The 24,211-nt window shown below is 53.8% G+C and overlaps 1 protein-coding gene across 4 annotated transcripts in view; it reads right to left on the bottom strand.

Moving 5' to 3' along the window:
* Window positions 1-21,332, bottom strand: part of Mpped1 (metallophosphoesterase domain containing 1) — a 77,888-nt gene extending 56,556 nt beyond the window's left edge. Inside the window, exons 1-3 of one of the 4 annotated variants that reach the window (XM_075960197.1) lie at window positions 21,085-21,332; window positions 8,364-8,689; window positions 939-1,120 (exon numbers count right to left, since the gene is read on the bottom strand). In XM_075960197.1, the coding sequence (XP_075816312.1) occupies window positions 939-1,120; window positions 8,364-8,587 (406 nt within the window). In that variant the 5' untranslated portion in view covers window positions 8,588-8,689; window positions 21,085-21,332. Of the gene's footprint in view, window positions 1-938; window positions 1,121-8,363; window positions 8,690-11,248; window positions 11,569-15,450; window positions 15,715-20,629; window positions 21,053-21,084 lie in introns of those variants that run through there. The other 3 variants (XM_075960194.1, XM_075960195.1, XM_075960196.1) reach the window with 3 other exon arrangements.
* Window positions 21,333-24,211: the final 2,879 nt, after the last annotated feature.

Below are 24,211 nucleotides of genomic sequence, written 5' to 3'. Positions count from 1 at the left end.
CTCCACAGATCCCAGGCAGCTGTGCAGGGCACACCCAGGGACAGCAAAGGACTGGACAGTCTGGGGAGCTTCCTACAGAAGGGATCGACACACCTACTTCTCTCCAGGACAGCAGGCCTGTGCACCAGGCTGCACGGGAACCATTCATCTGTCCAACCCTCCCCAAGACTGAGAAAGAGCCACACCTCACCATGACTTTTCCACAGAATCCAGAATATGCAAATTCCCTACCCTAGGTATTGGGGGAGGAGCGTGCTAGGGGGAGGAGCATGCTAGGGGAGGAGCATGATGGGAAAGGAGCATGATGGGGAGGAGCATGCTAAGGGGAGGAGTGTGCTAGGGGGAGGAGCTTGCTGGGGGAGGAGCATGTTAGTTTATAGCTTTATTTTGGGAAAGAAAAAGCATTGGGACAAAGCCCTATCCATGACTTGTGCTCAGTTTCTTCCACCAACACCAGCTGATGCCCACGGGATGAACTACCTCAGGTCCCTGTGACTTCATGGGGCCACAAAGCAGACAGGAGACTGAGCCTCACTGGAGACTGAGCCACAAACAAATGAGTAAAAGACCTGCCTTGGCATCACTGTTCCCAAAAAGTCATTCTTCACACACCAACTCAGCCATTCATTCGTTGATCTACCAGTTGCACTGTGAGCACCTGTGCCAGACACTCAAGGCTGCACACATGGGTGGCCCCTACACAGGAAGTCCCTTTAGGAAGGCCTCCAATACCAAAGACTTCGACAAACAAGTGGGATGTCACAGCCCAGGGTAGCATGGGAGGAAGGTAAAACACCCAATCTGAGAGGCCAAGGAAGTCTCCAAGGTGGTGGACAGGCACAGGGGCAGGTTTAGGAGGAGCAGGGCAAGGCAGGGATGACACGTTCCAGGAGCCAAGTCCTCCCAAGCACCAGGTGCGCTCCGTGCGCAGGACCTACCCAGCCATTCATTGAACTTCTTCACCTCGCTCGGGAGCCCTAGCTCCGTGAAGTCCCCGGCGTGGATCAGCACATCACCATAGGGCATCTGGATGGGGTCTGTCCTTGAGTGGGTGTCAGAAACACAGACGAAACGTGTGTAGCCAGGTGGCTTTGGGGCGTCATGAGGCACTGGGTCCACCCTGCGGGGAGAGAAGATGCTGTGGGTTACGGGGGTCACAGAGCTGTGACCCTGTGAGGTGGTGGGTCCTCAAAATACAACCACTCCATGCTCCCAGTCATAGCAACTCAGAGACTAGCCAACTGGACACGAGCCGTGTGTAGCCTTCTTGCAGGTCCAGAAAAACATTCTTGTCTCCTGTGCCTCAGTTTCCACTCTGTCCCATGGTGTAAGGGCTAATCTTCATTGTCAACTTGATGGAATTTTGGATCACCAAGGAAACACAGAACTGGGAGTTTGTGAAACCCTTCCCTAAGGTTTCATCTTGAAGGTAGGGAGCACCGTTGGAGTCCTGCTAGCTGAACGCCAGCAGTCATCTGGCCCTGCTACCTGATTCTGGATAGAGAGGGACCAGCTCCATCACGTTCCCACCACCATGCCTTTTAAGCCACGGCAGACTGTGCCCTCTCCAACTCTGAGCCAAAATAAACCTTTCTTACGCTGCTTGGTCTGCTTCATTTGTTTGTTTGATCATAGCAATGTGAGAACCTCAGAGAACCTCCGAGTGCCCGGTCACCATGCCCACGTGCAGCGACAATTACAGCCCAGCTGGTTCTGGGCAGTTCCCAGCTCTGCTATCACTGCTGGGCCCGTGGAGTTTTAATCACAGAATCACTGTCTCCTGTGCTAGCTGCCTATGGTTGTTTTTTTTTTCCCAACCTCTCAAAACCAGCTTCCACCCCTGGGGGGCACTATTGCCCCGCTGACGCTGAGTGGCCTGAAATACTGGTCCATTCAAAAGAACTAACTGGTCCTGAGCTCTCAGCGCCGGAAGGATGCAGGATGCGGAAGCCACATTGCCCAGGAAAACAGCAGGCGAGGCCCTTCCCTCTCTTCTCCTCCCCCCACCGCCAAAAGAGAGGTGAGAGTTCTCCCAGGACTAATACAGTGTGGTCATTTTGATACCAAGAGCCTTCTGGGATTGTGTAAAACAACACCCCTGCAGTCAGAAAACCAGCTCCCCGAAACCAGCTCTGCCAATGTCACTTAGACACAAGCAGAACCCGTGGCCTGGGTTTGCACCTTCCTGGACAAGAACACTCCAGAAATTAAAAGAACATAGCTAACTAAGCTCCATCCCCGTTCCCAGGAGCCCTTGCAGCCAGCCGAGGACCTGCCTTAGGCCCCCAGTCCAGTGTTCCTCGCAGAGCATACTGCATCCCCAACTAAATGACTTCACCAGGCTCACAACGCTTAAAAACAACGCAATGACATTTCAACAAGCAGCCCTCTCCAAACGAGTACGCCGCTCGAGGAGTCGTGTTTAAATCTAATTATGCGTCAAACCAAAAGCAGTACCGTATCAGTTACATAAATACTTTTAAAGACATCTTTCTAATTATCCTTTTTTTTTCAGACAATATACTTCGGAGAAATTTAATTAACACCTTATGAGAGACATGGGTTCAGCATGCTAATGTGTACGGTGCCTCCTCAAGCTGGATCTGCAGCAGGTGGAGGCACCATGCCAGCCTCCCCTCCATCTCTGAGGCACCACAGCGGGTAGTACCCTGGTCCCCCTTTGGGGGCTGTTAAGCCAAGATAGAGCCTCAGCAGCTTGGAGACAGGCCGGCTAGAAAGATAGGTTAATTTGCCAAGTGAGTCCAATGATGGGCAGCCAGGAAGGTGCTGGGCTCTCGTCTCCTCTCACCGTCCACCGTTCTGTGTTCAATTAGCACAAGTACTGAGTTCCTAATAGGTACCAACTTCTGAGGCCAGTGAGGGCCAGAGGTAGAAGTGAGCAAGGACCCTGCCCACCAGGAGCCCACAGCTTGCAGGCAGCACAGATTTGACTAGATTGTGTCTCTGCAGTCCCGGTTTAATAGGGCAATGGAAGGCTTAAAGACCAGAGAGGACCCTAACCTGTTCTGGGTTCCTGGAAGCCTCCAGAAGGAGGCAGTATGTGACCAGATCTGGAAGGCGAATCTCCCTGCAATTCTCACTTTTCCTATGTCCTCTGGGACTCTCAGTACCTCCTCTCCAAGACAGTCTAACAGGTTCAGGGTGTGCGGGTCCCCCATCTGTGCTCTCTGCCCATCCCGACAGTGCTGACTGGACCACGGGCAGCCAATCAGCGCTGGATGACCTATACCAGTGGACACTGAAACTCAGGCAAACCAAACACATCCATTTGTTCTCCCATCTCACCCAACACACGCAAACATGCACATGTGCACACACGCGCGTGCATGTGCATGCACACACACGCATGTGCACACACCCACGTACACGCGCGTGCACACACACACACACTTTATAGATGCCATAAAGTTACAAAGTCAAAGAAATCGAGAGAAAGGAAGAAGGGGGGGGGCTGGGAGTGTGGTGGGATCCAGCAGTCTCTCCTTAGGAGGCGACCTGGCCACCAGGCAGCTGAGGGCTCTCATCAACAGGAGCAGTTGTGGGAGCCCTAGCTCTTTAATTAACTTTACCTTACTTCCCTGCACCCCGGGGCTTCTGAGAACTGCGGAGATGGAAGCCTAGAGATCCCCAGAGAGCAAGCGAGCTAACGTCTCCTTTCCCCAGCTCAGTTCTGCGGCAAAGCTGCTTGCCCAACCTTGCACGGAAAGAGACCGCGCTCCACTCCCAGTGTCTGGGAGCGCAGCACGGAACTCGACAGCGTCCTCACACGTTCTCTCCTCTCCTCCCTCCGGGTGACCCTCGGCAAAGTAGCCTGCCAGCATTCCCGTTTTACAGGTGACAAAACTGAGGCTCGGGAAAAGGTTGTTTCCCCCACAGAAGCTGACTTCAGGGGGCTAGGGAGATCACTCAGTGGGTAAAGCCCCTTCAGCTCTGTCCCCAAAAGCCACAGACAGCAGCATGGCTGGTGTCAAACACCAACACAGGCCTCATAGGAGACAGATTGTCCCTCAGGTGCCCCAGAGAAAAGGGTGCTTTGAAGTCTGAGGTTCCTGTAACATGGACAGCTGTGGGCCTGGGCCATGTTGTCTGAGAATCCTGTAAAAGAGGAGACTGAAGGCCAAAGCAGGAAGTGAACAGACTGTCCATTCAACACAACTGCCCTGGCCCTCTCTTTCTAGTGCTCTGCCCAAGAAGGACAGATTCCAAGGTGTCCTGGCAACCCTGCCCGTGCACACCCTTCAATCTGTACTTCCTGCTATTGCTCAGCCTTGGGCTAGCCGGTCCTTCCAGCTGGGGTGGGCCATTCTGCTTCCCTCAAAGGCTGCAGCACCTCGGAGCCCAGACCCTCCCGCATCCCCAGGGCTCTTCCTGGCCTCACCCTCCTTCCTGCCTCCTCCTTTCTTTCCATTTGCTGTATAAGGGCCCAGACATGGGCGGGGGGCGCAGAGGTGTCTAGGAACTGCGCCCCCTCAGAAAGAGCATCTACAACTGGGACAGGGCCAGGACATGTGTGACCAGTAGAAGTTGGAGAAGACTTTCCTAAAGAGTGACCCATGAAGGACACAGTACACAGGGCCGAGAGCTAGAGAAGTCACGGAACAACAGCCGTGCAAAGATCTGAGGCTGGACTGAGGAGATAACTCCATCAGGAAAGCACTGGCCTCAGAAGCAGAAGGACCCCGGGGTTCAGTCCATAGAAGTCAAGTGAAAACTGTACAAAGATTCATGCCTGTAATCCAGCACTGGGAAGGTACAGAGGCTCTTGGTAAGGAGGTGGTAAGATCCAGGTCAACAAAAGTAAGGTGGACAGCTACTGAGGAACCACACCTCTGGCCTCCACGAGCACACACACACATTCACACAGCATACACACACCACACTCTTGCACACATATACCATACCACATGCAAACACACACACACCAGGTCACCAGGTGCATGCACCACATATTCACACAGCACACACAACACATACACATGTGTGCACATGCATACATGTGCAAACACATGTACATGGACACAGACATATACATACCACACACATACACCATGTGCACACATACATGCATACACATGTACACACCACACTCATACACAGAAATATATCCACATGCACACACATATAAACACACATAACACCTGGGGCAGGAGGAAGGCTGGGAGGTTTGGAAAACCAGAAGCAGCTGCTGTATCTGTGGCCCAAGAATGCAGGGCATGCCGAGTCCTCTCCTGCTTTGCTCCTGGCCCCTGCCCAGCTTCAGTCTGAGTCTGTGGCCTCTCAGCTAGTGGATGAGATGAACCCACTGCACAGGGCCAAGTGGGTGTCCTGGCTGTGCATGTTCCCCTTCCAAAGCCTTAGTTTCTGCCTCTGAAAGGAGGGGTCAGGTGTCAACCCAGTCAAGCGCTGGGAAACAGGGCCAGAGGTTCCTCTCAACCTAGCTCTGCTATTCCTGACTACACTCCAGCATCTAGCACTACCTGAGGGACCCAGAAGTCTTAAAGGTTCTGACCCATATCTCCAGTAACCCCCAAAAAGCAGAGGGAAGAGGTTTTGCTTAGCACCGAGTGTGCCCATTCCTGGATACCTTCATGGCAGGCTCCAATAACTGTCCCTCCCGCTCACTGTCCACTCTTACACCTGCATTCCCAGGGTCCTGATGCCTGGAAGGCTCTCCCAGAATCTCCTGGATTTCTCAGCCCCAGGGGCCACAGCTAGAGTTCCCAGCTGCAGACAGTCATCACTCAGGCAAAAGCAGACAAGTTACCAGCAGGATTTCGGGGCACCTGAGCAAATCACGCAGCTCAATGAGAGACTACGTCGAACTGTCACTGTTATTATCAAATACAAACTGTGGATTTATTAAATAGGGCTCCCCCTTACTCCCTCACCCCAGAGACAAAGCCCATGGCAGTAATGAGACACCAAGCAGGAAGCAGCATCCACCCTGCACACCTCTCTTGGAGGCAGAGTGCTCACGTGTGAAAGAATCCCCTACAGCCTGCAGGCCTCCTCCAGCTTCCCAGTGGGCTATTCAGCACCGTTGCTCATGGAAGCCAGGTTCTCGCTGACTATTAAAGCAGGCCAAACAGGAGCGTTCCAGACCAGGAAGACACCAGACAGACAGACAGACAGACAGGAAAGCTGCCATGCTTTTTCTCCATGGCTTTTGCTGTTACAAGTGTCACGCACTGCCTTGCTTGATGACCTACAGATGCCCATCAGCAGACGCCTGGGACGGAAGCCCCGTGAGAGCAGGCAGCTGCCTCTGATCACTTCGAGCATTAAGCTCCACGCCCAGGCCTGGCTCTTGCTATGATGACCACCAGCCAGTCGCGTGACTCCGCTGTACGGGGACTTCTCTATTGCATCCTCAGCATCACTGTAAACATCACTTTTGCAGTTGGGGAAACTGAGGCATCAAACAGTGAGAGCCCCACCCAGGTAGACCAGTCCAGGACCCATGTTTCTAACCAACAAGCTGCCTAACTGTTCCCAAGGAACTTGAATGAATGAACAAAGGAAGGGAGAGGGGAGGGAAGGACCGGCCTCCACTGTCCCCTGGTGAAACGGGAACAGGCACCTTCTCTCACTCATCGACTCACCGCCCTTCCCCAGGACAGTCTGGCCCCAGGGCCTGTAGCCAACCTCTCCTTCAGGGGTTCCTCTACCCAGCAGGCACCTCTGAGATTCTCAGACACCCTCTCCAGCCCTCTGGGGGCTCTACCCTTACACTCCTTCTCCCTAGCCCAGGGAACCCTAATACCCCTTCCCAATCGTCCCCCAATCCTGAAGGTCTCAACTAGAATCTACCTCATCCAGAAGGACATTCCCAGACACCCCAAATTGGATGGGCCCTCCTCAGCTCTCCTCTCTTATTGTCTTATCTGTGTGGCTTTTTTTTTTCCTCAGGCTAGGGTCACCACGGGTCGACCCAACCCAGTCACATTCCCCAATAGCCCCAGAGGGCAATATCCCTGAAGCCAGGACACCCACGAATGAGTGTAAACTCCCATCAGCACCAACTGTTCTGCCTGAGGGCCTGGGGCTTTCCCACAATCCCACTGGACAGGACCAACTGTCCGGAACCTGAGTATCATCATCTCCAGTGCTACCACCAACAACAACAAAAATCTAAGCAGAGAACGGCAGGCCTCTGTCCCCAGCATTCCTACCAGGCTGCTAGGTGCCAAAGACCAAGAAGCACCATGCCCTCAATGCTGCACTCAGCTGCTTAAATCCTCCATAGTACTCAGCTAGAAACCCATCAAAAACAGCACCTCCTGACCACGTGGGATGAAGTCTCTAGGAAGGAGCATTGTTCCAGCAAGTGCTGCTGGGAAAGCAGGTATTCCCACATTGGAACCCCCACTCCAGACCACACGACGGCCACCGTCGATGCCTTTCTTCCCGGGAATTATCTCCCCAGAACACCGTTTAACAGAACGGGGGTTGCAGGCAGCCACACAGAAAGGAAGGACTGCATACCACTCCACTGCCCCATCCCTCTGCATGCTGGGATCTGAGCAACTCACCCATTGTACACTGACCCTGAGTGACAGCTGCTGGGACCTCGTGAACCCACACACTACTCAGAAGTAGGGCTCCAGCCCCTAGAGGACGCTCAGTGTCTGCACCCCCAGAGATAACCTAATGTTTTTGAGAGGGCCTTCTAGCAACCCCAGGACACAGGTCACACTGGCCATAGCTGCTAGCTTCTCGTTCCGTCAGCAGAGAGCCATCAGTCTCTCCCCACTCTGTGTGGGATCAAGGTGACCTTGACCCAGAAGGCACAGGAGATGCTACGAATGTGTATGAAACAAAAAGGAGGTGTTCCCAGACCCCCTGGCCTCGTCTGTAGAACACTTCAGAAGCATGGAGTCCAACAAAGGGAGAGGAGACAACTCATCCAGGATGGGGTCCTAACCTACTACTGGTCCTACAGCAAGACCCTCTCCCTGTCTGTGACTCAGTCTCCCTGTTGGAGCAATTCAGACTAGGGGTTGAAATTCAGCCCCTTGACATCCCCCCCAGAACAAGTGAGCCTGCGGGTTGTGAAATTTCTGGTTCCATCGTCAAATCTTGAATCTCTCTGTACAATCATCTTACTTTCAAACACTTCTGAAGAATTCACCAAGTCCAATTAAAAGGGGTCCGAAGGGCCAGTGTGGGTCCCCGGGGGCCACCAGTCTGGGGCTTCCCTCGGGTCCCTCCCAACTTTAACCCAAGCGTAGCACAGAGAGATTTGGTCCGCAAGCCCCTGGAGTGTGCGTTCACGGATGAGCCAGAAGCCAGGAGGAAACCACAGTCCTGTACCCGCCCCGTCCCTGGACATGGGCACTTACATCTGCACGTGAGGTGGCTGAAAGCGGCCCTGGTTGATGTTGTAGAAGGTGAAGGCTTGGGTGGGGTTGGAGCTGTACTCGTCCACCTCAATAATGAGGCGGCCATGTTGGTGCCGCCGCGCCGCCATCACGTGTGACTGAGAGAACGCCATGCCCAGGCCGCAGGGGAGCAGGGCCAGGGCCTCGGCCTTCAGGATACCAGCATCCCACCTAGAGCGCCACATGGACCTCCGTGGGCCACCCGGGCATCTCCCACCACCGCCGCTGCCACCACCGCCGTCGCCTCCACCGCTGTTGCCGGGTCCCCCGCCAGACCTGCAAACAGACTGGAGAGACAGAGCAGAACCATGCGACAGTTAATCTGTTTGGGATTTGTTTTATTTAATGTCAGATGAAGATTTAGAAAGAGGGAAAGGGTGGGGGGAAGAGGGGGGAAAAACACAGTTGCACACAGCTCAAAAACTCATTACAAATCTTTCCAACTCAGCAGTTTGATGAATATACTTTGGTAAAAAAGGAAGAGAGAAGGGAGGGAGAAGACCATGAGGAGAAGAAAAAAAAAGCCTGCGATGCCATGGACGGATGCATGTGCGGTCCAACATGTTTAAATACTTCAGACATTTTTTTCTCCTCCAACAAGATTCTTGGAATCTACACGGTAGCTGAGCTGGGGACGAGACAATGGCTGGTATTTTGTAAACAGGGAAGTTAAATTTCTATTTTTCCGATTTGGGGAACAGGAAGGATTCCTGTCTAACTCCACCTCCTCCCCACATACCCCCCAAACACATCCGCAGAGCCACACCCACACCCCAGCAAGTCTAAGCAGGTAGAACAGCACAGGATGAAAATTCCTTCTTTACCATCAATTTAACCTCGGGACATCTTTTGGAGGCACCCTGAGAAGGGGTTTTCCAAGCAGTGGCCATACAGCCCCTCTGCTGAGGCAGCACGGTGGTCCCAGGAGAAAAGCTGGGTGGAGAGGGGTCTCCCTCCCTACGCATCACCCTGGCCCCAGCAGGGTCCCGGGATCCAAGAACCCACCCAATCACACAGCGAAAATTCTATAGTTTTTCTTAATTTTTCTTCCAGTGGAAAGGTGCGGTTTACCGATGAATTTAACTAGACTAAAACTCCCCTGCGGCAGGTTCTGAGCCAGTCGTGTGGAGCCTGGAGGCATAGGCCAGGCCAGTGAGACAGCATTTATCTTGGTGACTTGTGCCTGCCTGGTCATTGACACCATGGTTCCCTCATCCCATTCTGAATAATTTTTTAATTGTGTGAGCAGTGACTTGAAGGGTTTTTTTTGTTGTTTTGTTTTGTTTTTTGCCTTGTTTTCGGGTTGTGCCTTTTAAGATCCTCCAGTGGCCCTGCTTATGCTGTATTTAACCAAGGAGAAAATCACGTAGTTTAAATGATTCCTGGACACTTGGATCCCAGTCACATTAAAGGAAGAAAAATCCCCCCTTGTTTTGTGTTCCGAAGGGGAATCGACACACTCCGAAAACAAATTAGATTAGGAAAATGACAAAAATTAGAGACTGGAGAACATTTTAATTATGTGCAAAGAGAAACGGGTTATTAATTCTTAAAAAAAATTCTCAATCATCCCCATACAAGGTAAAATAAAACAGCAATAATCTCTCCTCTCAAAACATGGAAAGAAAGGGACAGTCCTGTCAGGCAAGGTAGAGTACAGCAGTAATCTCGGGAGGCTGAGGCAGGAGGATAACTGTGAGTTTCAGACCTCATCTCACAAATATGGGAGAGCTAGATATGGTGAGATATGTCTGTAAGCCCAGTCCTTGAGAGGGAGGGGGGAATTGGGGAGCAGGAGTTCAAGATCATTCAAGTTTAAGGCCAGCCTGGGCTATATAACACCCCGTGGCTCGGTGGTTAAGAGCACTGTCTGCTCTTCCAGAAGACTCGGGTTCAATTCCCAGCACCCACATGGCAGCTCGTGACTGTCTATAACTCCAGTTCCAAGGATCTGACATCCTCACATAGACATGCATGCAGGTAAAACACCAATGTGGTTTACCAGCCCAAACCTCCTAGCCCAATCCTGCTCTCTCAGCCTGAGTCACTGTCTTCCTGTCCACTCACCCTTCACCTTTAAGTGGACAAGGCCTTGGACCAGAACCTTCCTGCTGGGGTCCTGTGAGAAACCTGGGTATCTGGTAAGAGCAGATCATGTGTCCCCATGACTTATTGCTGTATGCTACCAGCTGTGACCACAAGCAAGCGCTCGACGCTCCCATGGGCAGTCTGGTCACCCACAACATCTGGTCACTCACAACACGAAGAGAGCAAGAGTCCCCAGCTCAGAATTGTGAATAGTAAACAAGATGACACCCATGAAAACTGGCTGTCACATGGCCTGGGGGTACACAGCAAGTGCTCAATGAATGCATCAGTCTCTCCCAGGTGGCCCATCACAAAGCTTCACAGATGGATGAAAAACATACATGGATGGATGGATGGATAGATGGATGGATGGATGGATGGATGGACTGACAGATGCATGCATATGGACAGTGTCTAGTCAGATTCCTTCCCTAGCACCCAGCACAGACCTGGCAGAGAATGGGTGTCTGTGGAGCCCAGTCCAAGCCTGAGGAGTCACAATCTTCTTCCCTTGACAGTCTTATGCCATCAGCCCATCAGAGTGCTGGTCACACTGAGCCCAGCCTGGACCAAGGGGAATCGAGGGACACACACACACACACTGCCACCACCACCACCCCCGGTAAGCAGGTGCCAACAGAGACACCTCAGTGGGAAAGCTGCCTGGCAGCAGGAGATTCAGAGGGAAGAGGCAGGCAGGGAATACCAGGGTACCAGCCCTGCCATGCCGTGTTGCGCTTCACATAAAGAGGACTCACCGCAGGTCCTGCCTAGAGAAACCAAGGAAACCGAGAACCCAGTGCCTCCTTCTGAGCTTCCATTTCATGTGTATGGGCTGTTGCAGCAGCCGCCAGCACACCCGCATGCAGTTCCGCAGTCCACTGAGGGAGAGGAGCTTCCCGGGAAAACGGCTTTCAGCGGGGGAAATGCTCACACCTGGTCCCCAAATGTGCACAGTGGGTGACAAAGTTTTGAGTCGGTTCCCTGTCCCGTGGGGTGACCTTGAACCAGCTCACAGGTCCTGGGAGGAGGGGTCCTGCCAGGACTACTTCAGGGGTTGGGAAATGCAGAAAGAAGTGGGGTAGAAAGAAGAAAGGGAAGGAAGGAGGGAAGGAAGGAAGAAGGGAGGGAGAAAGGGAAAGAAGGAGGGAGGGAAGGAGAGAGGGAGAGAAAGGGGAAGGGAGGGAAGGGAGGAGTGAGGGAGGGAAGAAAGGATTGAAGAAAAGGAATGAAGGAAGGAGGGAGGGAGAGAGGGAGGGAGGGAGGTGAGGGAGGGAGGAAAGGAAGGAAGGAAGGATGAAGGAAGAAAGGAATCCATCTTGTTCAACAAATATATTTCAGTTCCCACTTTCTGTCCCTGTCCCTTGCGCAAAAAGAAAAATAAATAAATAAATAAATAAATACACTGCAAACATAAAGAGGTCCCTGTCCCCAAGGAGTGGGATGGGAGCAGAGGGTAAATGCATACATAAACATGTATAGTGTTTTCATGTAGCATCTGGAAGAAAACATAGTTTAGAAACAAGATAGCGCGCAATGAGGGCTCTATCAATGGGATGATCATGAACGACGTTTACAAAGGAGCCGTCACCTAGTAGGACAGGTGAGTGACCCAGCCACACCCAGGCCTGGAGACAGAGAGCCGAGGCACAGGGGGCAGAGAAGCACCAGAGATGACCCTCTTGTTATTGTCCCTCTGGCTGTCTGCCAGCAGGCCTCTAGAGTGAAGAGGTCACAGGGTACAAGTTCATGTGATGTTGGGCACACGGCCTAATCTCTTTCCACTTCCCTATTGCTCTCCACCTGGAGTTATAGAAAGGGTAGGAGCAGCCACGTGTCTTCTCCTCCAGTGAAGAGCGTTGAGTTTGAAGGTTCTGGGCCTGCCAGGTTCAGCACTGGTGGACACATTCCCTCCATTTGGGAGGCTAGCTTAAGTCTCATCCTCTTCTAAGACAGCCTTTCTCTGGAGCCATGGACACCAAGGGGCAGGCTGAGCTGAGATGCCCACGATACAGGAAAAGGTCTCATTTCAGTTCCCGCACCCTAACTTTGTCTATCCTTTTTGGTTTTGGACTCTGTCACCACAGCCAGAACACACCAACCTCCAAGGGTGCTTGAAACTCGCTCTGCCCAGTCCCTCTGGAACACCCAACCTCCTAGGAACAGCCGCTACCCTCCAGGAAAGCCAGCAACTCCAGACATGACAGGGCGACCCCAGCCCAGTTCCCCCCTCATTCCTCAGCCTCAGCTCAGCCACTGGGTTTTTCCTACCAACCAGGAATCTGCACGAAGCCTCCATGCGAGCAGCTTCTCACACCACTCTGCTCCTGAATTTGACCACCTGTTTCCTGGCTCAGGGCCTCGGAGATGATATTCTACCAAGCCTCCCTAGGCTGTATCAGAGCCTCCACCCATGGCCACCAAATCCTCCCTGGTCAAAGCTCCCAATACTGGTCCTGGTCCTGTACCTGAGACAAATGAGAAACCAAAGTAGAAAATGATGGGTGATGGATGCATGAATAACATGGATGGATGGATAGATGGATAGATGGATGGATGGATGCGTCATAAACGGGTCTAGAGATGGGTATATGCATAGATGCATGGATGTATAGATGGACAGATAGATGCACAATGATACATAAATGGATATGTGGATATGTGTGTGTGGATGGATGGATGGATGGATGGATGGATGGATGGATGGATAGATGTGTGGATAGACAGACAGATGTGTCAATGGATGGATGTGTGTACACATGGATACAAGCATGACAGGCAGGCACAGTCTTTGCATCTGACAGACCATGTTTAAAACAACTTTCACTACTCCAAATCTGGGCTTTTCTTGGAAATGTGCAGATTCTAAATCTCCCTCACACGACCGAGGCTCCAACACACAGTAGGTATTTAATCAATGTCTCATCTGCTCAGTGAGATGGTTTTAATAAAACCCAGAGTTCTGCGGGGAACTTCTGAGAACTCAGCTGAGATATTCAAATGGTCACAAACCCCTCTTTCTGCCTGGAGTCCTAGGGCCATCTAGGGTCCCCCCTCTCCCACCTCTCCTCCTTGCTGGGCACACGCAGTGCACATCCCTTGACCATTTTTCCTAGCACTGCTGGGCACTGGTGAGTCTGATACATATTGGTCCTCCCCTGGGCCACACCCATCTCTGGGATTCAAGTGACCTGGGCTTGAGGCAGAGCTGGGTATAAGCCCAGTGGGAGAAAACCTGTCTGGTATTCAAGGTCCTGGAAGCAGCAGGAGCAGCAGATGCCCTGGGCCTCCCACACACATAAACAAAGCAGAAGAGTGTGTGGCCTGCAAGGAGCCACCACCCAGCTGTGAAGCTTGCCAGCCTGCATGTGCCACGGACCAGAAAGGAGCGAGAGAGATCGAGTAGGGTCCCTAAACCTACAGAGCGTCTATAGCAGAGGAGATGACGGTCATCTAACAGCTGAAGCCAGTCGGACGATGGCAGTTGGGTGGGCACTGTCTGGAGCTACATTCACTACATTGCATGGTTCAAGTGCCCACCTCTACCCACACCATGACCTCTCTAGGTCTGTGGACCCTGGACAGTGCTGAGTCCAGCCTGCTGGCCCTGTGCCATGGCCATCTGCCTCAGCCTGGCTCTCAGAAGTGTTCAGATTGGAAAGGGGAAGTTTGCCTCTGGCCAAAATCAAAGGCAATCACCTCAAAAAGCCACTGACTTGTTTCTCCCTAGAACCCCTTTCACAAAAACCGAAGCGAGGATAGCGTTGCCGTGCCGAGTCTAGAACTCAGGCAACCATCCACAACTGTGCGAGAAAACACCAGCCATCCCGGCTGCCGCAGCGACCAGAATCCCAAGCCTCGGCTCCCCTGACTGTGAGGTCAGCTGAGCACCCCAGCTGCTCTCACCACCCAGCCCAGCGAGTGGATGATCACACCGGGTGCTGGCTCAGACCAAAGCTAGCCGGAGCCAGCTCTGGGGAGACACGGCTTACACAGGCTTTCAGTAGAATGTGGCAAATTCTAACAAATACTAACATGCCCTGTGTGGTCCCCACAGGCCAAAACCCAGGGGACAACACTAGCCAGAAAAGTCCTGAGGGGGCTGAAATGATGGTTCAGCCAGTAAAGGCACCTGCAGCCAATCCTGAGACCTGTGCTCCATCCCCGAGACCCACACGGTGGAAGGAGAAAACCAACTCCCACCGACAGCCCTCTGACCTCCATGTGTCTGTGACACGCACACACACACGCGCGCGCGCGCGCGCGCGCGCGCGCGCGCACACACACACACACACAAATTTGAAAATGTAATAAATATCTTTTACATTTCCAAGTACAAAGGCAAAGAGGTTTGCGGAGGATTCTTTTCCAAGCCGTAATATGCACGCACACTCAAAAAACACTTTCAGCCGCATTTTCTTTCCTTATTTTGTCTCGGCATAAAAACACACAGCTGACTAGTGCTGAACGGAAACCCTCGTAGAAGATATAAAATAAAATAATAAAATACAGACAAGTCCTCAAAGACCAGGAAAAGAAACAGCTCTGCTGCTGTGACAGGGTTGGGGGGGGGGAGGACGGGTATCAGACCCAGCTTCACGAGGTCCCTTCCATCACGGGGGCCGGGGTCTGGCCTTCCTCTGTATCCACTGTAGGTCTCCATTGATGAGAAACTTTGGCGGGGAACTGGCATCTATGACCTGGCAGAATGTGCCGGGGACCTGAGTGGATGCGGAGCTCCAGGGACGGAGTGAAAACGAGACCCCGAGCTCCAGAGAGGATCAACCACAAGTGACTTCTTACAGCATTTACCACTTAAAAACCTTTTAGCTGGGTCCATGTTGAACACACGAGCTTAAATATCCCTTTCTAATTCCTCAGCCGCCCCTCCCCCAAGCCAGGGACACTTCCTTTTCCAATTTTGTACTTTTATTTCAGAAGCATCACGAGCGCTACTTACCAGCCACAAATAGCTGCCCACTTATCCTCTGGACTTGGGACACAGATTCGGTGGGTTCATCCACGAATCCTGATCCGTTTCCATTCCCACCGCACAGACGGGGACCTGAGATGGGTGGGAGCCACACAGCCCAGGCAGGGAGAGAAGCACGCCTACAAGCCAGCACGGCACCCCAGAAGCGATGGCAGTTCTTGAGACCGCCACATCATCTAGCGGATCCCCAGTCATGCAGATAGCCGCGAGAGGACCCATTCTATCTCTCCCTCCACAAAGTGGTGTCTGCGAGTTTTCAGAACAGAACTCTGGAGGCCTGGGCATCTGCAAGGTTGCGGTGGAGGCTGCTCGGATGTGGTTCCGACACACGCACAGACATGCATTCACACACACACACACACAAAGGAAACAGGGGTCAAGTGTGTGAGAGTCAGTACTGTGTCTCATCACCACACACAAGCCAGCTCATACTCGGTGCTTGAGGGTGTTGGGGACATTTGTGGCTGGGGTGGGGTTGAAGCATGGGTGGCTTCCCGTGCAAACCCGATTTGCAAAGAAATTAAGTGTGTCTTGGAGGCTCTTGTAGAAATGGATTTGACAGATGCCCCTGAAGGACAACCACGTCTGCATGTCAGGGTTCCACTGGAGTCTCAAGGAGGGGGCAAAGGGGAAGCTGTTTCAGAGACAAGCTCAGGTCTAATTTTTTTTGTGTGCTCATTCAGGGATTTGCAATTAAGGATTAAACTTCTAAAGTGTGATCAATTAACTAACGTGCCCAAATGACAAACCTCCAAAAGCCAAACTCCATTCTCCACTTCCTACCCTGACAAATGCAGGAAAATAGGGGTGGGTGTGGTGGGGGAGGGCACACTGGCCTTTTCCACAGATACCCAGAGTCCAGAAGCACTTTGTTACAAAGGACGGAGCAGGCGCCACGCGGGAAGGGCTTGCATTTCTCAAGGAGTTGGTGCGTGTTCTATGCAGCTTTGCGGCTGCAGCTTAGTACAGAAAATGCAAGAGGAAATGGAGGGGAAGGGACGTGATGTGCCTGTCGGAGATGGGAAGGAGACATCATTTTCTCCTCAAAGCAATAGAATGAGCACAATGATGCTGGAAGCCCCTCCGAGCACATGGATGCACAGCCTCAAGGCCTCTTGAAAGGAGGCTACAGAAACGGAAACAGGAAGGCTGCAATAGGCAGATGATCACGCAGGTGTCCATAGGGTGGTATGAGTTAGAAGCTACAACGGCCTGGCGGCAGGAGAACACAATCCACCAGAAAGGAGATTTTTAAAAAGAAGAAGGAAAGGAGGAGGGGGAGAAACTGCTTCTATACGTAATGAATGACTAGTTTCTGACAACAGACTGGCCGAGTTCACAGAAAAGAAATTCACAGAGAAACCCACCATCACCTCAGTTATAAACTAACACACATGATCTTGGTTTACTAAGTTTCAGGGGATTTTGGATGAAATTTGAATTGCCCCAAAAGTGTTTAAGATAAAAACACAGCACAACTAAGCCTTCTTTCATTGCGGGGGAGAAGATGAAATAAAGAAAACCATTTGTGTCGGCAGCAATACTGAACAGCCAGGTCATCAAGAGTGCCATAGTGGGCTGGATGAACCCAGGAATGCCTTTGCGTTGTGCCACCTCCAATGCCCCTGCCCTGTGCCACCTCCAATGCCTCTGCCCCGTGCCACCTCCAATGCCCCTGCCCCGTGCCACTTCCAATGCCTCTTCCCCATGCCACCTCCAATGCCTCTTCCCCGTGCCACCTCCAATGCCTCTGCCCCGTGCCACCTCCAATGCCTCTGCCCCGTGCCACCTCCAATGCCTCTGCCCCGTGCCACCTCCAATGCCTCTGCCCCGTGCCACCTCCAATGCCTCTGCCCCGTGCCACCTCCAATGCCCCTGCCCTGTGCCGCTTCCAATGCCTCTGCCCTGCCCTGTGCCACCTCCAATGCCTCTGCCCCGTGCCACCTCCAATGCCTCTGCCCCGTGCCACCTCCAATGCTTCTGCCCCGTGCCACCTCCAATGCCCCTGCCCTGTGCTACTTCCAATGCCTCTGCCCTGCCCTGTGCTACTTCCAATGCCTCTGCCCTGCCCTGTGCTACTTCCAATGCCTCTGCCCTGCCCTGTGCCACCTCCAATGCCTCTGCCCCGTGCCACTTCCAATGCATCTGCCCTATGCCACCTCCAAAGAGGGGCTTGCTTTCTAATTATTTATTTTTCTCTCTTTCCCTGGGACTTGCTTTGGCTTTTCACTCCTTGTTCTGCTCTTCAAACCCAACCTGAACAATGCCAGCGGCAGTCTCTGGACAATGCTAGCAGGCCATGTTGTGAGACAGGGACAGCCACACGTCAGGCACTAGGCTGCAGTGGACGGCTTTCACCACACCCGGCACGGCCCATGCTCAACAATCCTTGCTTCAAAAAGTGCCACCTTTGTCTGCCTTTCTCCCCAGACCCTGGGTGTCCGAAGGCACGGCATTGGAGCAGAAAGGAGACTCCATGAGCAAGTCTGCCCCTCACCTAAGGGGCCAACAGCTTTGCCCTGTGAATCAGGACATGTCTGAGAGCCTATTTCCAGGCCTCGGTCCCCAAAGAGCCAGGGCCCCAGGCCCCTTCTCTTCTGAGGTACAGACAAAGGTTGAATGGAAAGAACTCCAGGAACAGGAGCATACTGAAGGGCGGCCACAGGCAAAGACCCTTTTTTGTTCTGGCGAGGGAGGGTTAATGGGAGAGACATGTCATGTTATCACTTCAAGGTTTCTGACAGACAGTTCCGGGATAACGGAGAAACTCCACCCTCAACTGCTGCTCTGAAGACTTGAAAGGCACTCACTAACCTCCACTAATTGCATGTTTTTCTGTGTGTCATATTTACTCGCTGGAAGTCTTGCCTGGCCCATTCATTTCCTCTGCCCCACTATTCATGCTCACTCACGGGCCAGGATTAGAAGAGGGGAAGGCATCCGAAAAGATTAAAAGCTCACTACACTTGGGCAATGGTTTCCTTCTTTCCGTGGGCCCAGAACCTGCAGGGTATGCTGATCCCACCCCCTCCCATCCTGTCCTCGCTCAGTGAAATCCACCCTTCGTCCTGAATTCTTCAGACAGTGGAGAGAGCTGTGTCCTGCGCATGATGAACAGACAGACAGCCGCTGCCTGGGTGGGCAGGCAGCAAGTTCAAGAGAGAATTAATGAACTCACTTTGGATGGATGAGGACTTAGCAGCCCCATGGGTAGTCTGGGCATTTTGACAACATCGCTTTGCTTGAGTGTGGTTCCATGGGTCTCACTGTGTCTTCCTGATGCAACCTTGGCCCTGCCAGAAATACCGCCCCCCCCCCCAATTACTGCCATCTTCTATTTAAGCCCAGACCTGGTCCAGTGGTCCCTAAATCCAGGGCACCGGCCTGGGTGAGTACGGATGGTTCTAGGCACAGCACACAGCGTTCACATCTCAGACACATCGTCCCACACATCTCGCCCAGGACCTACCCTCATCTAATTCACTCCAGGGCTTCCCAAAGTCCTCGAGCTTAAGAGTAAATCAGGAGGCAGCCCTACTCACAACCGTTTCCAAGCACACAATTAGACGTTCAAGACTAAAGTATCTTGTCTTTTGAGCGGCCATCAGCCAATTAACACTGTTCCAGCTCCCGGGGAAACTGGAAGAGATGCAACCATTTCACTGAATTCCATCTTGAGCAAAAGGAGATTTTACAAGGGGTGGGGGTGGGGCTGCCACTTGGAAAGCCAATTTGCAGGGAGACGGGCCGTGTACGGATTAGTATGCATGCTCCCACAGAGCAGTCCCCTGCAGATGCGCCTTGCTCCAGACTCCTCCCTGTCACCACCGGCTCCAAAGCCTGGTATTCTTCCCTGCCTTGGTACCCTCCCCAGATGGTCTCCTAATGCCTTGGCTTCTAGCTGAGATGGAGCAGCAGTCACCCCAAAACCTGTCCAGCCTCCCCCAAGACACTGTTTAGTCATGTGTCAAATACTAGTGAAGTTATCTTAATTTTCCTTTGGCCAAGACCAGTTGGGGTGTTAACATGGTCAGTGCCTGAGTGGCCCCCCAACATCCCACCGATGGAGCTGATCCCTGATAGCAAGTCTGTCATCACCATTCATACCCGGCAAGCAGCCCAACCATTCAACGGTGCCTCACTTTTGTTCCCCGAGTTTAATTTTATAATTGTTAACAGTTCATTCTCCTCCTAGCCATTCAGGGGAAGAAGTGGAAATGGGGAGGGGTGGGGGGAATGCACTTCAGGAAAGATGCCGCGGGGGGGGGGGGGGGAGTGGAGAGCCCAACAGCGAGGAGGAAACAGATCTGCCAGGCTAGCTGGATAAGGATGGCAACTAATTCCAATGTGGTATGCCCTGACCTCAAGGAACCACTGAGCCTAGACCCAGAAGGTTAGGAGGGGATGGAAGATGGTGGGTCCCGGATCCCTAAGGCTGGTCTCCCAGCATCTTCCACTCCATAGTTCTCCTTTGCCCCTGCCTGAACCGTCCCAGAATAAACACACAAGAGGTAAAATGGCTTTCAGCTCGGGCAGTCCATGGAATTCTGTCCTGGAGGACTGGGTGCTGTCTGGTTCAGTCACTGAAGCCCCTGAGGGGGCACAGCAGACAGCAGTAAGTGTGTTGAATGAGTGAAGGAAGAATGACGGATGGATAGATGGATGGATCGACGACAGATGGGTGTTAGTGAAGTTCCCAGCAATACCCAGCAAAAGTAGCCACTTGACCAGCATCCGTCCCCCTCCTCACCCCCCTGCTCCAAGTGTCGGCAGAGGCTGGCTGCACACAGTAGGCTCTCCGCAACAGGGGGTGGCTATTGTTATCACCCTCATCAGCACTTGCACCCCACCAGCCCTCTCTTTCCACGGGTTACTCCAACAGCAGCCAGCGGCAGCCGGCCAGCCTGGGAAAAGTTTCGCTGACCGCACAGCCCGGCCAAGCCCCCTCCCGCCAGCACCCGCCCCGCGGACTGCGCAGCGGCGGTAGCCAACCCGGGCCGCGCGCCCCGGGCAAGGCAGAGGCGGCCAAAGTAACTTTGAGGGCGCCACGGGCCGCCCGGGTGCAGGGACGGGGTCCCGGCCGCGCCCCCTCCGGCCCGCCGCCCGCACCCGGCCCGTGCGCACTCCCGGCCCGGCCGGGTCCTACCTGGCCCCGGGCTCCTCTTCGGCGGCCGCGAGCAGCAGCGCGCACGGAGGGCGGCGGGGGCCCGGCTCCCGCGAGGGCGGCGCGCAGGGGCGGGGGCCTCTGCGCCGCGCGGCCGAGGCTGCGAGTGGGAGCCAGACTCCTCCTTCGCGGGGCGGGGGGCTCCCCGCGCCCCCTCCCCCGCCCGGCTCCGCGCCGCCCCGGCCCCGCGCGCCGCCGCGCCGCTCCGCCCGCGCGCACGGGCCCCGCAGGAGCACGATCGCGGCCTCGGGCCCCGGCCCCGCGCGCCCTTCCGCCGCCAGGGTCCCGGCCGCCCCGGCCGCGCCTGGGGCCTCGGCGCCCTCCTGGGCCCGGAGCCCGCATCCCGCCGCTCAGGGGCCGCCCCGCGCCCTCGCCACGCAGCCCCCAACCCCAGCCGCCGAGCGCCAGGAGAGGGGAGCGGGGCGGGGCGCCCTCACCTCCGGAGCCGCGCGCCGCGCTAGGCACCGCGTGCAGGGGCGTGCGTGGCTCCTTCCTGGTGTTCGGGCACCTGCTCCATGTCCAGAACCCCAACCTGGGAACACCAGGGTCTTTTCCCTGGAGAGACACAGACCCCCGCACCCCCCAACCACACACACACACTGGATCAGGCCTGGGTCTTCCAGCTGGAGTCCCTTCTGTCTCCTAGTCTCTCACCCCTGGCCTTCTGGGTGGCCGCAGTGGCCTCACCCAGAAACCCAGAGCCAGCAGGTAAGCCAGTCAGGGAGGCAGAGAACCGAGCTCTAGGTCTCAGGGAAGCCCGGTCCCGGGAGGCAGAGGCGAAGAAACAGGAAGTTTGAAAGACTGAGGACCCCTGACTAGGCTGAAGACGGGGCATCCACAGGGCCTAGTATGGTCAGGAAACAGGAGCCAGTCTGGCCTGGGCTGCCCCCCATAATGGAAGTTAGGCAGGAGGCTCATTCGATACCCCTTAACTAGTGTTTGTGGGTCCTACTTGCTCATCTCTCAGATGGTTAGGTGTCAGTCCCCAAGGACACCTCTGGGACCTCGTGAGGCCCGGGGCTTCTCTGAAGGAGAGTCTAGTCTTAGAGGGGCAGAAGGAGACGCATGAGAGGAGAGGGATCAGCCACCTGGGTGAGAGAGCATGCCCAGGGTGAAAGAACCTTCTAGGCAGAGGCTGGTGCAGGCCAGGGTGGGATGGTGAGGCTCTGTGGAGTGAGAAGAAGATAGTGCCAAGGAGAATGAGGTTCTTTGCTAAGCCGGTGGAGTTCTTCACGAGCCATTGAAGGTAATGGCCAGGGCCTTGCCTTGCCCAAGCTTGCATTTTGAGTAGAGCTCACTCTGGCATCCGAGTAGGGAGTGGGCCTGGGTGTGTAAAGGCTAGAATGGAGGAACTGCTAAAGAGGTTCTCTCTGTGGGTCGCTATGTTTCTCTCCTACCTCCCAAAGAACTCACCCCGGAGCCCTGTCCTAGGACAGCAGCACCACGCTGTGCCTTGGAAAACTGCTCTGCCTATCTGGGAGAGAAGGGTTGGGGCCCAGGATATCATCAGAGTGCCTGCTGCCTGCCGAGAACAAGACTGCAGCTGGGCATGGCCTTTAGGGGCCAAGAGCAGAGATACTGGACATTCTTGTGTCTTGTCCTCCAAACTCTGGGTGCTACCAGAGCTCAGCTCCCAGAATACCATCTCTTACTGTGCACTGATTGAGCACCCACTGTATGCCTGACACTCAGCATGCTGTTTGGAACCAAGTGTGAGCTTGCCACCAAAGATCTGTCATCACTTGTACCACCCAGACTGAGGAACCGAGCTTGAACACACTCTGCCTTAGGTGATCCCCTACTCCTCTCCTGGTCCAGGCAGTATCCCAGAGGTTAGGCCACAGAGCCCGATGCTGTATCTACAGGGTCTGCAGCCCACTAAACATCAGTGACTGGCTCTAGAAGATGAGGGAATGAGGAGTGTGGGGTGGGCAGGACAGACCTGCTCCTAAATGAACAGCCCATCTGGGCAGACAGCAGACATTCTGTGTAAGGGAAAATTTACTAACACAGTGGTCTTGTTCATGGAGACTGACAGAAACACCACCCGATCCTCATTGCTGAATCAGCCAGCAAGGCTCATTCTGACGGGAAGCATTTCCTGGGTGCCTACTGTGTGCTGGAGACCCAAGGAGAGGAAAAGAAGGTAGACGCTCTGCCCGGCTTAAACACCAGTCTCCCCCTGCTAGCCTAGGTCTGTTTGGACCCTGACACTGTCCCAGGAAACAGTCGCCTGGATGGCACGGGCCTCACCTCAGATCTTCCTCCATACCCTAGCAATGGATCCTGCTCATGTGCACACTGTTGTGCACACACACACATACACACACACACACACACACACACACACAAATAAACACACATAGGATTCCATCAGGCCACTGGAGCCCCAGCAATACCATAGTTCTAACATCACGTGACTCACAAAAAGCTGGGTGGAAACCAGATGTAGGTGTTTCTGAGCAGGGAGACCACCCCTGTCATCTACAGGGACTGAGATGCCACATCTAATAGCTCCCAAAAAGACAGGTCCTGGCCACTGGTACCCTCTGAGTTGCCATTTGCAAGTCCCTAGTAGGCAGCTTTGCGTGTCAGTACTCCTGTCCTCAGCCCCTCCATGGTGTGGGAGTCCTTCGTGGCTGTTAGGGACTTACCCAGCTGTCTCCTTGCTTGCTTGTTGTTGCAACAGTCTAGCATGGATTCCAGCAAGGGGCAGCCTCCCCACAAAGAAGAGGAAGCCTTAGCTGATGAATTAAAAGATATGGGGCAGGGGGATGCTCCAAAGGTTTCAAACCTGTCCAGCTAGTATAAAGCTGGGGTGTGAAGCCAACCCTCCCACTACAGTTGTCTTCCTTTGTCCCTTCTGCTCACTCTGCCCTCAGTCAGCTGCCAGGCAAGGTCTGCCTTCGCTCTTAAAGCCCCCACCATCCCAGGCAAGCTCTGTGGGGTTCAGCTGAGCTGTCCAGGGTCCTGGCCAGTCCCAGTCCCACCTCAAAGGCTTCTCTGATCTGTCACTCACACACACACACACACACACACACACACACACACACACACACACACTCCCTCCTGGAAATCAAAAGGAAGCTATAAGCTGTGAAGCCGGGCCAGCCCCTACCACATGTCAACTCTTGAGGCCTCAGTAGCCATTTCCCAAAAATGAAGCAACACGGAACAGGCCAGGACTCGTGGTCAACCATGTAGTCACCACCTCGGGCCTGGCAAAGACACAGAACTAGAGGGACAGTGACGACAAGCTGCCATTGAACAACAAACCCTAGATGGTGTAAACTTTGACACTAAATGACTGCTATGCCGTATTGACCAATGAGGGACACGGGCTGGGGAGCACTGTGAGGACAAAGGAGTTGCAGAGTGCCCCATGCATGGACCAGAAAGAGATGATAGATAGATAGATAAATAGATAGATAGATAGATAGATAGATAGATAGATAGATAGATAGATAGATAGATGATAGAGATCTAGCAGGGCTGACAGTGGCGCTGGAGTCATCCCGGGTGAGGCAGCTCTTGAGTCAGTCTTTCCAGATAAAATACACGAGG

Source organism: Microtus pennsylvanicus, chromosome 2 (assembly GCF_037038515.1).
Source record: "Microtus pennsylvanicus isolate mMicPen1 chromosome 2, mMicPen1.hap1, whole genome shotgun sequence".
NCBI classification, from domain to species: Eukaryota; Metazoa; Chordata; class Mammalia; order Rodentia; family Cricetidae; genus Microtus; species Microtus pennsylvanicus.
This window is presented reverse-complemented; position numbering and strand designations above follow the sequence as displayed.